General features: G+C 44.4%; 1 protein-coding gene across 6 annotated transcripts in view; it reads right to left on the bottom strand.

The window, feature by feature from the left end:
* The window catches only part of CC2D1B (coiled-coil and C2 domain containing 1B), a 66875-nt gene extending 51401 nt beyond the window's left edge, over window positions 1-15474 (bottom strand). Inside the window, exons 1-4 of one of the 6 annotated variants that reach the window (XM_075131849.1) lie at window positions 15382-15474; window positions 14259-14353; window positions 7184-7328; window positions 678-790 (exon numbers count right to left, since the gene is read on the bottom strand). In XM_075131849.1, the coding sequence (XP_074987950.1) occupies window positions 678-790; window positions 7184-7328; window positions 14259-14324 (324 nt within the window). In that variant the 5' untranslated portion in view covers window positions 14325-14353; window positions 15382-15474. Of the gene's footprint in view, window positions 1-677; window positions 791-7183; window positions 7329-14258; window positions 14756-15181; window positions 15355-15381 lie in introns of those variants that run through there. The other 5 variants (XM_048860833.2, XR_007358008.2, XM_048860834.2 and 2 more) reach the window with 5 other exon arrangements.

The following is a 15474-nucleotide window of genomic DNA, read 5'->3' as shown; positions in this document are numbered from 1 at the left end:
CTCCTGCCTTACGTAATTTCAATTTGTTTTGCTGCTGCCTCCACATACTCTGGTTCTGGCCATGAGTGGAAATGCTCAGCACAATATGAAGGCAATTCCTGGGGAAGCTCACAGTCCAACATACAGTGCTATGGTCCCTTACACAACCCTTTTGTTGGGTAGTAGAAGAACATGCAGTAGCTAAGAGAAGGATCTTTTTTCGGCAGTTGTCTAAATCCCATCTTCAAACCTACAAATAGTCACCCTTCACTAATGACCGTAATAAGTGTAGTTTAGTGCCCCCTCCATACAATCTAGTCACACACAACACAAAAATCATTTTAGCTCAATGATACAGTTATTAGGCCCTGGCCACACTCAGAGCAAAAGTGTCCTAGCCATAGCTAAGTAGAATGATTGCTAAAAGGCTTTCAGCCATGTTTTCCTAACTCACATGGACTGTGATTTTCCTCTCCCCCACACCTCCTCCAAGAACCATATTCACACACACACAAACACACACATTTGTAGTCAGGTACTGGTCTCATCTTGGTATGGACAGGGTCCAACCATTCAAAAATGTTTAAATCAGCTGTAAGTTTTCCATGTCTTAATTTCCCTTTAAAAAGTTGAGAGGCTTTGTTGCTCACAGAATTTACTCCGTGATAGTCTGAATTCCACTGGCAGAAAGTACATACCAAAAGGTCCGTATCCTCCTCCAAACCTTCATCCTCCTCCTTCTCCTCCTCTTCATTCAGGTCCTTCATGCACTCCGCAGCCATCTTTTCAATATGATCCATGGGCAGAGGGGCTGGAGAAGGCAACCAAGAAGAGACAAGCCATGAGGATCTAGCATACTGTTGGACGGTGCAAACCTAAATTATGAGCATACTGTTTGGAAACTAACTGTGAGTTCACTTGTCACTTCTCCCTTTCAACTATAGGCCGTGTTTGTTTCTAATCAGCAAGACAGTAAAGCTGGTGAAGTAATTCCCAGGCCTTTTTTGGCCGAAGCCCCACCACTTGCAATTGATCAGTGCCTTCTGCTCCACCTCCTTTGTCCTGTCACTCCACCTCCTGGTACATTTTCCGTCTTTCTGTTACTTTCTTTTCCTCTCTCTGTTCTATGCTTCTTCCTTTTTTCCCTTTCTGTGTATTTCCCTGGTTTTGATTTATTTTGTTGTCTCTGCTCTCTTCCTCTGGTCCACCCACCTCTGCTCCACTTGACCACATATTCTCCCTCCTCTGTTGCATTTTCACTACATTGTGTTGCAAATTGTCTGAAGGAAAATGTGCTGTTTAGTGCCACCTATAGAAATATGTGGGTGAGGGGGATGAGGGAGAGAACATGCAATCTAAAGCTCCCCACAGCAGATCAGGAGTTCAGGCATACAACTTGATAATTCTGTAGCTTTGACAACTGGCAGGAATTTCAGTTACACATGAGAGAGCTTTTCTTTTTCTTTTAAGAGTAAATTGAATCATGGAGACTATTATTGTCAACAGTACTTATGGTCAAAAGGAATTTTATTTCTAGAGAATTTAGTCTTCCTCCACAAGAACAATGGGTCTGTGTACTCTGAAATGTGCCTCTACTCTACTTCCCTTGTTATATCTAGTGCATTTTTCTTGCCCAGTTGTGTTTAATAACATTCTCCAGGGGATAACGAACATGCAGATTTCCACAGGGACAGGCAGAAGTTTGTATGCTAGAAATTGCAACCTGACCAGATTCTCTCCTTGCTCCATAAAACACATGCTCACCCTCTGTGCTCTCATTTGCACTACAGAAACAGATTCAAACTATTCATTTTCCTTGTCCCCTTGTCAAATAACGGCCTCTGCAACCCAGAGTCAGTAGGAAGTAAAAGAGAGGCAAGGTGGGTGAGGTAATATCTTTTATTGGACCAACTTCTATTGGTGAAAGACACATGCTTTCACCACAGAAGTTGGTCCAATAAAAAAAGATATAATCTCACCCACCTTGTCTTTCTAGTATCCTGGGACCAGCATGGCTAAAACAACACTGCAAATGGAGGTAAAAGTACATTTTAAAACTTTTCCTAAGCATTTACAATATTGGAAACAGCCAGATTTACAACTATGAAGGAGCAAGGTATAAAATACTCAGGTAAGACAACTTGAGATGCCTGGCTCCTACCTCACGCTTGTTATACCCTGGTGTAACTCCATTTACTCCTGACTTACACCCACATGGGACATAGCAGAATCAAGCCTTACATAAGAATATGAGTTGCTTAGAGCAACTTGTAACTTAAAACAAATGAAACTAGCTGCTGCCACTTGAACGTGCACCCTAAACTGTACTTATTAAGCCACAGGTTTCAGAAGCTATGCCTCCAGTGCAGAGTTGACTTAACCAAGCTTGAGTGAGAGCAGCCACACCAAGAAATAATGCGTGAGCTGCACAGTAATTGTTTTACTAGTTGACATGTTGTGCTAACTGGAGTTGTGTTCCATATTTCTTGATGGGCCAGCCAACTTGAGTTAAAAGCATCACCACACTCCAGTTAAGGGTTTTTGTACATGGATGGGACTTGAGTTAGGTGTAACACTGGCATTATAACTCAAGTTAACTCTGCAGTGAAGACAAACTCTTAGTAGCCTTCATACAACATGATCCCCTCTCGGCTCATGATGCACAAAGTATCTATACCATAGATCCTCAACATTACACTTCCTAATACAGTCACCTTCAAACATTTCTCTATTTATATTTTCTTCCAAATACTGAAATATTTTTACTATTTGTATTGCAGTAGAACCTGATGGCCCCAACTGAGATCAGGACCTCATTGTGCTAGGTGCTGTTCATAAACAAAGCAAGAAACAATCACTACAGAGAGTTTACTGAGTAAATAGACCAGAGACAAAGTGTGGGGAAAAGGAATAAATTCAATTTTATAGGTGAAGAACTGAGTCACAGAGAGTTTTAGGCCCAATCATGCAAAAAGAACCACATAGGTGACCCCTGCACACAGGTGTAGAACATTTAAATCAATGTGTTTTTAAGCAATTTCAGGGGTCCACTTGGGACCTCAGTGACTAGGCCAAGATCACCAGAATTCCGTGGCAGAGTGCGGAACTGAACCTAAATCTCGAGTCCTAGTTCACTTCTTTACCCAAAAGATTATCTGTCTTCTCTGTTTAAACTGTGCACATATTAATCAATTCCAGGCAGCTCTCATCTGCAGAGAATAGATAAAACCACCAGAGTCCAGCAGGAGAACTGAAAAAATAATAATTCACTACTAACCCAATACCAGATACACAATGAGCAACACAAACCTTTTGCTTGCTACCAAAGCGAAAAGTGCGGACAACACCTCAGAACAATAAACAGATTTTGTTTGTTTCTTTAAGATTGACAAAGAATCTTTGCCACCAGACAGGCTTTCCCCTTCAGCTTCGTAGCACTAACAAATGGTCCCATAATTCATAGCATACAAAATAAGTGCTGCAAACCAAAACATGCTGCCATTGGGGAAGGCTTCCCCTCTTCAATCCATAGGAGTGCCACAAGCCAAGCTGAATATTGGAATTTAGATCTGTCACACAAGTCAGAGAATGTTGCCCCTTATTCCCCCTCTGCCTACCCAAGATGCTACTGTTCTGATCATCTTCCTCTCCTATTGTCTGAGCAAGTTCTCTTCTTCTCATCTCCTCACTGGCCACTGGTCCCCTCCTCTTCTACTTCTGTTTAAGCTTCCAATTCTAATTCTCTTCTTGAAAACTCTACCCAACTCCTCCCCTACTTAACCCTCTGATCTCACCTCCACCTATGCTCATTCTGCCATCTGTCCAACCATCTCTCCTAATTGCTCCATTTTGTATTCTATGTTCATTCCCAAATATGTGCCTTCTTCCCCACCACCGCCTACATCCTGTTTAAACTAGTCTTATTCTTCCTCCTGCACAGACATGGGTCAGATTCTGCCCTCAGTTATACAAGTGAAAACAACAGTAGGATTTCACCTATAGCCTTAATTCCAGAAAAACAGGGATGCAATGCTCAAGCAATGCCACTGCTGACAAATGTGCTGCTCACACCTGAGGAAAACATTTGACACCTTCAGTGGGCATAACGAATACTGACTCATAAAACCTTACAGAGATGATGAGGATTAACCTTCATTCTACAGATGGGGAAAAGTGAAAAAAAAATGTTAAGTGACTTCATGAGCTCCAAAGAAAGAGTCTGTGTCAGAGATGGAAGTAGAGCTCAGAAGTTCCTGGTTCCCAGACTTATTCTCAAACAACCAGACCTTACCTATACGTTATACAGGCAGTAGTGACAAAAAGATAAAAATTAAAACCCAGTGTGGCTGAAAGTACCCACAGGAAACTCACAGAGAGAAACAGTGGATCTGATGACACAAAGGGCATCTATCTCCTCATACGCAGATCTAGAACACATTCCCTTAGTCTCAGGGTATTATCAGGATTACTGATGAAGACCTTTATTTAATGCTTTCTAAAAGTCATTAGTTATAAGAGCTAGAAAGGAGAAGTCAGTTATAGGATTCTTTAATTCAATCAACAGGATTTTTTATTTGATGGCCAGTTTTTTAAAAAAAATATACAATTGTACTTTGATACAACAGAATTTCTATTAAAAGTAAGATTTAAAAAGGGAACAGGCTGAAGAAACAGCTGCATTAGCTTATTTCAAATACTTTAAAATCTTCTGCATTTATTATTCTTAAAGGGTAACTATTATCTTGAAATCTAGTCAGTATCAAAATGAATTAAATTTAGTTTCAGGTACTACACACTTGCCTCTGAGTCTTCCTACCAATTACTATTGTGATTTTACAATCACATTTTCCTGTGTATTTATAAATTTTCCTCTCCTTTGTTGTTGTGTGAAAGTACCACACAAACAGCATAGGAAAACGACAGTACAAGAAACAATTAAACGGATTATACACAAATGCTGTCAAATACACCAAGTAAACAAACTCACAGGTTTCCAGACTTCATTTAAAGGTCAGAAAGGCCCATTTTAATAATCTAGTCTAACCTCCTGCATAACACATTGCAAAGAATTTTACCCAGTAATTCCTACATCATGTCAATAACTTCTCGCTGAGCTACAGCATATTTTCTAGAAAGAACCCAGTCTTGATGTAAAGATTGCAAGTGATTGACAGTCCACCACACCTCTTGGTAATTATCCTGTTCCCTCACTGTTAAAAATACTGCACCTTATTTCCAGTCTCAGTTTGTATAGCTTCAACTTCCAGCCACTTGATCTTGGTATGCCTTTGTATGCTAAATTAAAGAGCCCTCTACTCTCAAAAATCTTCTCTCTATGTAAGTGACACACCCTATGCCCCATGTTCACCATTTTTATATGATTATGATATATTCTGTATAAGGTATGCCTTGTGAGGTATCATTTGAAAACTCAATCTGCTGATTATTATTTTCTGGTTGAAATGTGTGTAAAACTGCATGTAAAATTATGAGATTTTGCTATATAATTGTTAGTGAAATATGTTGTAGTTCTGGGTAACACCCACAAACCAATTTCTCAGAGACAAAGAAACACCAGCATGCCAGCAAGGTGCTAAAGGGCCATTACCTGCTTAACTGGCTATTCACCAGCAGGGGAGAAGGTATAAACAAGAAATTTACTTTTCATCCCAGAGACCGTTGGAATCCCAGGTATACAGGGATCTGTTTGTCTATACACTGCCATGGGGTAATCCTCAGAGAGGAGGAGGATATAAAAATAAGGAGACAGTGACCTCCACATCACGCCTCTCTTCCTCTCACCTCTCTGCCCATGGCATCAACAAATATCTGAAAAACGCTGAACTGGAGGAAGGGTCCCTAGCTGAAAGGAAATCCTACACGTATATTCTTACAATGTATGGTGAGAGAGACATTTTGCTTTTACGTTCATTTAGGTATTAGCTTGTGGTTTTATCTTTTTATTTCTTTTGTAACCAATTCTGCTTTTATGCCATATCACTTCAAATCTATCTTTTTCCAGTTAATAAACTTGTTTTACTGTTTTATCTAAACCAGCGTGCTTGGATTGAAGTGTTTGGGAATCTCTACTTAGGATGACATGGTTGCTGCATAATCATTACCCAGTGTTGGAATGATGTACTTACTGTGAGCTTACACTGTCCAGAAAAATACTGAGCAGTGCAAGACACACATTTCTGGGGAACAAAGCTGGGGCTAAGACTGTGAGGGTGTGGCCCTGTATGTAATTCATGGATGGCTGGGAGAGCATTCATGTATTCAGCTGGGAGTGATTTTGCATACTAAAGGCTGTGTGAGCAGGTCAGGAGTGGCTCTTCTGACTGCAAGGCAGTGTAAAAGGCACCCCGGCTAGAGAACTAAGGGGACACAGCTGTTCAACAGTCCAGATTGTACACTGGGGAATGTCACAGAAGGTATTTAAATACCATGATCAAGTCAGCTCTTAATATTCTCTTTGAGCATCTCAGGGGCGTGCCCAGGAATTTAAATACTTTTGGAGGGGCAGGTTAAACACACACAAATGAAAGGTTCGTGTGACCCTACCTCCCATTTCTTGGGACACCTCTGGCAGGGACACCCTGGAGCAAGGAGGAAGCAGCTCCCTCTGCAGCAGTACTCTCTGTGTTCCTGCAGCCTGGGCAGGGAGGAAGCAGCAGGGCAGCTGGTTGCAGGGTCCTCCCCCAACCCCTACAGCAGCAGCCTGCTGGTTCTCTTTCCCTGCTTCTGGAGTCCCAGTGCTGCTGCCTGCTTTACAGACGCCTGCTGAGGTGAGTCAGGGGCTGAAGGCAGAGGCAACATGTGGGACTCCAACAGCAGGGAAGGAGAAGCAGCAAGCTGTAGCTGTAAGGATAGGGAGAGGAGGAGCTCAGCCGGCAGCCAAACCCCCTGCTGCTTCCTCCCTCTCTGGGCTGCAGGAATACATGCAGATTTTTGTGGGGGCCAGTGCCCCTGCTTCCCCCCCTTGTGCACACTCCGACTACATTTTAAATCCTTCACTGTAAAGCAGACAATACAGAAAAATATTTCTCTAATCTCTGAGTTACATAGTAATCTTAGGTGTTACAAGTAACAACCGTAGGGGAAAAAAAATCCAGAAGGAAGTATGATTTGTAAAATCATGTCCCTTTTATTTACATAAATAACACAGCTCTTCAGGCAGCAAGAACCAGGAGCAATGACTTACTTTTCCGTTTGGGGTTTGACTTCCCTTCTGTCACCTTCTCTCCTGTGATAGCAGCAAGCTCCGCTTCTAGATCCTCATCACCACCACCACCATCCTCTATGTCCAGCAACATTGCTTCAGGATTGAAATCTACAAAGAGCCCCAGCTGGAACCAAAGGAAAATATTCTAGTAAGAACAGAGAAGTCACTCAATCACATCATATCACCTGGGTTATTTAAACATCTCAGTGCATTCTGAATTCAAAGATAACGTGGGTTCTGGCTAGGAGTTTTTAACCACAATCCCCTGTAATTTTGGCTAGTTATATAACACAGACAAGATATACACATAACTGAAACCAGATACACCTCTTTTGAGAAGCAGACAATGAATCCCCTCTCAGACCTTGTCAAGGTTCCTTCCCCACTCTCAACTTTAGGGTACAGATGTGGGGACCTGCATGAAAGACCCCCTAAGCTTATTCTTACCAGCTTAGGTTAAAAACTTCCCCAAGGTACAAACTTTCCTTGTCCTTGAACCATATGCTGCCACCACCAAGCGTTTTAAACAAAGAACAGGGAAAAAGCCCACTTAGAGACATCTTCTTCCCAAAATATCCCCCCAAGCCCTACACCCCCTTTCCCGGAGAAGGCTTGATAAGAATCCTCACCAAATTGTACAGGTGAACACAGACCCAAACCCTTGGATCTTAAGAACAATGAAAAAGCAATTAGGTTCTTAAAAGAAGAATTTTAATTAAAGAAAAGGTAAAAGAATCACCTCTGTAAAATCAGGATGGTAAATACCTTACAGGGTAATCAGATTCAAAACATAGAGAATCCCTCTAGGCCAAACTTAAATTACAAAAAGATACAAAAACAGGAATATACATTCCATCCAACACAGCTTATTTTACCAGCCATTAAACAAAAGGAAATCTAACGCATTTCTAGCTAGATTACTTACTAACTTTACAGGAGTTGTAAGTCTGCATTCCTGATCTGTTCCTGGCAAAAGCATCCCAGACAGACAGACAAACCCTTTGTCCCCCTCCTCCAGATTTGAAAGTATCTTGTTCTCTCATTGGTCATTTTGGGTCAGGTGCCAGCTAGGTTACCTTAGCTTCTTAACCCTTTACAGGTGAAAGGGTTTTGCCTCAGGTCAGGAGGGATTTTATAGCACTGTATACAGAAAGGTGTTTACCCTTCCCTTTATATTTACGACAGGCCTGCACTTAATCAACCTGAATCCTTATAAATAGGTCTAACTGGTATTTGAACTAACAAGGTAAAAGAAATTTTCTGCTTAGCAAGTCTTAACAGAAGCTATGAAATATATTTGATTATTTCTCCTCATATTACCCAGGTATTCTAAACTTGGGCACAGCTAAGATTTCATCTTGAACTTTCATACATATCCACACATTTCACCTCAAAAGGTCCCATATCACTTTGTAAACTATATACACAAAGGAATCATTTCATCCACTGACGTGCAGCCACCTCTGGTGTAGAATCAGCAACAGTTTAACACTGTACTGCACCAATACACAGCTGTTTAGAACAGGAAGCAAATACTATTATAGGCAACAGAAACTACAGGTTGAATTGAGTAGGAAGAATATTATATAAATTAGCATTTGACTAAAACACTGGGGTAAACTCCCCTACTGTTGCAAAAAGTGCCAAAGGACTTTAACAAACAAGGGTGAGGACTTCTGTTTTCTCTATCTAAAAGATGGAACCTCCATAAGTGCAGTAATCCAGGACACTGCGACACTTATCCAGTACTGACTCCGAAATGTCAACCACTGAAATACCAAATGTTTCCCATCATAGTGTTGTCCCGCAGAACTTAGAAGAGTTGACGAGTCACAGCCCAAAATGATAAGGACAAAAAAAGATTTACTGTTGCTTAGCTTTTACCTAAAACTACATAAAGAAATTCTACTGTAAACAAAAATAATGCTGCACAATCCAAAGTGCAGCCTTCTTGAAGAATGTATCATTATATGTGATGCATAAACAATGAAGCGTATCATTTGTTTCTATGACTTTTATAGATACAGAAAAATGTATTACTTTGATAAGGTGAAAGAGGTAATATCTTTTATTCAACCAAGAAGACAATCATAGGCCTCGTATATATAAGTTAGGTTGAGATAAGCAGTCTTATGTTGACCTATTAGCACGTTTACATGTGTAAACATGTGTTTAAAGTGTCCTGTTATGCCGACATAGTAACCCCAGTTCTCTGAGTGGTGTTAAACCAAAGTCGATGCAAGTTAAGCCGACAATCAAAAACTGGCATATTACATCACTTGTGCATGTTCACACAATGCTCCTTCTGTCGGCAGAGCGTGTCTACTATTGGTGTTCTAGCATCGAAAGTGAGAGCAGTGCACTGTGGGCCCGCCAACCACTAGTTGTGGGAAGGCGGAGTGGATCATAGTGCATCATGGATGCGGGCTCAACGTCCCATGATGCAGTTTTTTCTGTCCCAGCATTCCATGGGCTTCCAACTACATTTTGCAGCATTTTTCAACAGCCCCTGTTTACTGTGCACACACCATCCCCGTTTGAAAGGATGGATCTTCCACTGCTCTCTACAGTTGTAGTCACTGTTATGAACAAATTGCAGCTGGTCATGTAGAATATCATGAGCAGCCAATCTGAACAGGAATCTCAGAGTTGTATGACCTGCTGTGTACCATGGAAAGAAACAATACCAGATTACTTTTGGTATTCATGAAGCAACGGAATACAGTGGACCATCACTTTTGGGTGCAGGAAACAAGCATTAAGTGGTGGGATCACATCTTTATGCAGGTCTAGGATGACGAGCAGTGACAGCAGAACTTTTGGAGGCAGAAGCCACCTTCCTGGAACTGCGTGCGGAGCTCGACCCAGCAATGCGGTGCAAGGACACCAAAATGAGAGCTGCCCTCTCGGTGGAGAAGAGTGTGGCAATCACTGTGTGGAAGTCAGTGACTCCAGACTGCTACCAGTTAGTCACAAATCAGTACGGAGTCGGGAAGTTCACCGTTGGGGCTGCATTAACATAAGTTTACAAGGCCCTTAATCACCTTCTGCTACAAAGGACTGTGACTCTTGGCAATGTGCGTGAAATATTGGATGGCTTTGCAGCCATGGGATTCCCTAACTGTGGAGGGGCAACAGATGGAACGCATACTCCCATTTTGGCACTGGACCACCTTGCAATGGAGTACATCAATAGAAAGGGGTATTTCTCTATGGTACTGAAGGTGTTCCACTGACATGAACGCGGGGTGGTCCAGAAATGCATGATGCATGTATTTTCAGGAACACTGGTCTGTACAGAAAGCTGCAAGCAGAGACTTTCTTTCCAGACCAGAAGATTCCAGTGGAGGATGTTGAAATGCCCATAGTGATCCTGGGAGACCCAGCACGCCCCTTATTCCCTTGGCTCATGAAGCCTTGCACAGGAAACCTGAATAGCAGCAAGGTGTATCCATAGGGCTCTTGGCAGAGGAGGTGGGTTTGTCGCCAATGATAGCGTCCAGCTCCTTATAGAAGTGGTAGGTCTTTGGCACGACACCAGAGCAATAGTTGGCCTCCTTGCCTTCTGGTATGCCTGCCTCAGCTCCTTTATGTTTTCACGGCACTGATGTGTGTCCCTTATCCAACAAGCCACGAGAAATCTGATTGTAGGTATCAAAGTTCCTACAGCTGGAGCAGAGCTGGAACTGCACAGCCTCCTCTCCCCATAGTGCCAGCAGATCCAACAGCTCAGGTGTGCTCCAAGTGGGAGAGCACTTGCTGCGTGGAGGTGCCATGGTCAGCTGGGAGGATGCGATGTGAGCTCTCCATGCAGAGCAAACAGGAAGTGGAATTTCAAAAATTCCTGGACCTTCAAAGAGGGAGGAGCAGATGCCTGTGTACTTGGGTGCAGGGCAGCGGAGTTCAAACTGCTGAACAGAGCATTCAGAATTGGCATTATTGTGGGACACCTCCTGGAGGCCATTGACAGTGTCATAACAAAGCGTGGTGTCTACACTGATATTTTGTCAATATAACTTTTCCGCAAAAACCTCTCGTCAAGGTGGTTTTATTTTGTTGGCAAAGCAGGAGAGTTTTGTCGGCAGAAGGAGCACTGCAGTCATACATCTCCACTATTTTGTCGGCAAAACTGTGTAGTGCAGACAAGGCCCTAGAGCAGAGGCTCTCAAACTGTGGTCCGCAGACCATTGGCTCCATTCAGGTGGTCCATGTAGTTCCCTCTAAGGTGCGCGCCTGGGTGGCCGCACGAGAGAATGAAGGGCCACACATCTAATTAGTGTGGGTGCCTGGACCCTGGAGAAGATGCACATGTAAGGTGAGGTGGTGCCCTTGGGGGGAATGGGGTAGGTGGAAGGGGGCAGTGGGATGAGAAGAGGGGGTGGGGGGAATTTGGACGTGCAGGGCTGCGATGGCCAGAGAAAGAAGTGACCTTCCCCAGCTCCAGGGCTGTGGCTGCAGTGGTGGGGAGAGATCCCCCTCTTTCCCAGCCCCAGCTTGGGAGCTGCCATTGCAGGGGAGAGACCCCCCCCCCTTCCTAGCCCCAGCTTAGGGGCTGCTGTGGCAGGGGAGAGAGGGTACATCTATCGCATTAGAAAGGTCAGACTACTGATATTAAAATATGAGTTGTGTGCTTTTATTTGTAGAACAAAAAAAGCTAATTATTATTAAGGTTTTTTTTTTAATATAGTGCTTTTATCCAACGCGCTTTACAATACTTAGCTAATGGTACAAACAACATTCAGAAAGATCATTAAGTGGTCTGCAGAGACCCTCAGCAATTTTCAAGTGGTCCGCGAAAAAGAAAGTTTGAGAACCACTGCCCTAGAGGATGAAGCACAAGATTGAATGCCCGTATTTACTAATCCTGTCTCTACCTCTGATTCACTGCATGTTGCTGGAAAAGTAATCTTACCTCTCAATGCTTCAGTTTCTCCCCTTCCCCCCATACCATTCCCACCACCTGTAAAATGGGGATAATGCTGCTTCCCACCGCTCAAGGAAGCGGGAGGAGATTAGCAAATGTTTATACAGTGCTTTGAAGATGCAAAGCTCTATATAATGTTATGTACCTTTTACAAATGGGTAAACTGAGGCCAAAGTGTATGTGATTTGCCCACTGTTCCATAGCAAGTTAGTTGTGAAGCCAGCAATGGAATCTAGGGGTATATCTACACAGCAATTAAACACCCGCTGCTAGCCCAGGTCAGCTGACTGGGGCTCAGGGCTGTAAAACTGTGGTGTACACATTCAGGCATGGGCTGGAGCCCGAGCTCTAGGACCCTGCGAGGGGGGAGGTTCCATGAGCCCAAATGTCTACACCACAATTTTACAGCCCATTAGCTGCCCATTTACTGACACAAGCCAGTGGGGGGGGGGGGTTAATTGCTGCGTACACACACCCTAGGAGTTCTGGCTCCAACTTCCTTGTTGTGTGCAGTAAACCACACTTCTGTTGAAGTCAATGAATATCAAACAAGTGCTTTAAATAGGAAGGAAGGAAAAGAGGGGAGACAAGGACAGGACTGAACCAGGAAGAAATGCAGCGAGCACACTGTAAAGCACAAATGAGCTCTACAGAACATGCTCATTTATGGCTGGAAAAGACACTGGAGAAGATATTGTAGGAAACAATCTTACATTTGCCACGACATGAACTGGATGATTTAAATATGCTTTTCCTATTTTTGATCCTATAGGACTGATCAGGTCCTTTGATTTACTGGTTATCCATTTACATTTTATTTCTTTTAAATCTTCTTTGCTTCTTTTGATCTTTGTATTTTTTCTTTGTCCAAATGAAATAAATAAAATGCATATATTTTAATTTAGACATTGAAACTCTATTGCTAAAGTAATGGTAGCATTACGAATACACTGACACGCACATAGCGAGAAAAGACATAAGTATTGCTAACGTGGTGGGGAAAAGCACCTAATCTCAGCTCCTATGCACTTAGCGCTCTGATTCCAACTAATCTGAATTCATTTAGAAATGGACGGAGAATTGATCAGCCATACCATTTTTTCTCTACTAAAAATACATTAGCTCCTGTTCCAGTAACCCCCCATTTTCGCTATTTTCTCCAGTCCAGTGTACCTTTCAAGTGTAGACAAACCAAAGCCACGGTCTCCCAGTTTTGCCTTGATACTCGCTGTTTTCCTATTTCATCTCCACATTTGCTTCCCCTCTCCTGAGTACAACTCAAGCTTCTTTTCATTTTCAAAGGCTTCATAATTTCATTCCCTGCCTGTGTCTCACTACTCATTTCTGGATGCACCCCTTCTTAGAAAGGATACTCTCCTGACTCCGCACTTTGGCTTCTTCTTTGTACTTCTGACATCGTCACACTATCTCCAAAGTTTGCAAAGTTCAACAAAGCCAAGCATTCCTAAAATTATAACTATAACTATCCCACAAAGATTAAAATTTCCTCACAGCACAATCCACTTATCACATATAGTTACTCAAATGTACATGGACCTGCTGTAAACAGCCGCAGACAAACACCTATGTGGACTCAATACCCCTGGATAGAAGTCATAAATACAACAGTGGAGCACAGGCAATGCCAGTCCACAAACAACCACAGAACAGAGGGAAGTAAGTTAAAACTACTTGTCTAAGTAGTGGCAGGATTTACTCTTCTCCAAGAGGATCATCCAGTGCCACTAAGATAGTCATTAACCATTCTGATTTTCACAGGTCTGTACTTGATTGATGTTATAAAAATTTTGAATGTTAGCTTGAGCAGGACCGTATTATAATCAGGTTGCAAGGCAAAGTTCACAATGTTGTGACAGGATGAACTTGGTCTTGTGGCAAGTCTGTATTTTTAATGCCTTAATCAGCATGGTATATGGATGTCAGTCTCTGCTACTAGAAGATAAACTAACTAGGGTGGGGAAAGCAGAGGACAACTAATTGTATAGAAAGGTTTGTAGGATGCCCTGCAACTCTGGAATCATGTTAGCCCAAGGAAGAATCACAAAGCAGGACCCCAAGTGTGCAAGCTTTTAACCAGACTATAAAGTGTGAGAAAGGAGGTTTCTATACCTGCTTTGCAGCAGCAGCTCCCTGGCCCTTTGCCTGGGGACTTTTCCTGGGTCTTCTCCCAAGCATGTCGGCTCATGAATCTCAAACAATTCTACCTTTAATGGACACAAAAAGAACCCCACATATACATAGGTTAAGACATTGACATCCAGCTGAGATACATGACAGAAGCCTATAAGCCAACCTAACCCAGTTGGAAAGCTGGGCACAGCAGCCTGTAGCCCCACAGGTTACAGCTCCACACCAAAGATTCCACCCTGTAAGCACCCCCCAGGGTCACTATACCTAACCCCGTAACCCCCCTCCCCAGATTACTATATCCACTCCACAGATCAAGGACACCAGTCTGTAACCACCAACCCAGGGTTACTATACCCACCCGCCCAGACCAGGTTACCACCATGTAATCCCCACACCAGGGATACTACACCCACCCTGCAGACCAGGGACACCACCCTGTAACACCCTGCAAATTACTAAACCACTCCCAAGATCTGGAGCCCGGCACAGGAGCCTGTCCCCCCTCCCTCCAAGTTCTCCCCCCCCCCTCCCCCGAGCCGGGTACAGGAACCTGTCCCCTCTCGCCCCCGGTTCTCCCCACCCCCACCCCTGAGCCGGGTACAGGAACCTGTCCCTCCCCCACCCCGAGCCTAGTTCAGGAACCTGTCTCCCCCGAGCCGGGCACAGGAACCCCTCGCCCCCGGGTTCTCCCCCCGCCCCCGGAGCCGGGCACAGGAACCCCTCGCCCCCGGGTTCTCCCCCCGCCCCCGGAGCCGGGCACAGGAACCCCCCGCCCCCGGAGCCGGGCACAGGAACCCCCCGCCCCCGGAGCCGGGCACAGGAACCTGTCCCCCCGGGGTCCCTCCCCGGAAGCCGTTCCCAGGAGCCGGCCTCCCGCGCGAGTTCCTTCCCCGCTCCCAGACCTGGAGCCCGGCACCGCGGCTAGCGCTCCCTGTCAGGGCAAGGTGGGGGCCGGGTGGAGACAAGCAGCGGGCAACGCCATGTAAATAACCGACTCCCTCCCCCGCGACGCGGGGCAACGGGGCCTGTGCCGGCTGCGGGGAGGGGACAGAGGCGACACCCGGCCTCCGCCTCCGCACACGGCGTGACGCGACTGGCCTACCCGGCCCAGCCCCAGCGCCCAGGAGACCCTCAGGAGGCGCGCGCCCGCCGCCACTCCGCCAGAGGACGCGGCTCCGAGCTCAACGCACGCGCA

This window comes from Caretta caretta, chromosome 8 (genome assembly GCF_965140235.1).
Source record: "Caretta caretta isolate rCarCar2 chromosome 8, rCarCar1.hap1, whole genome shotgun sequence".
Lineage (NCBI taxonomy): Eukaryota > Metazoa > Chordata > Testudines > Cheloniidae > Caretta > Caretta caretta.
The sequence above is the reverse complement of the archived record's forward strand: the minus strand, read 5'-3'. Positions and strand labels throughout refer to the sequence as shown.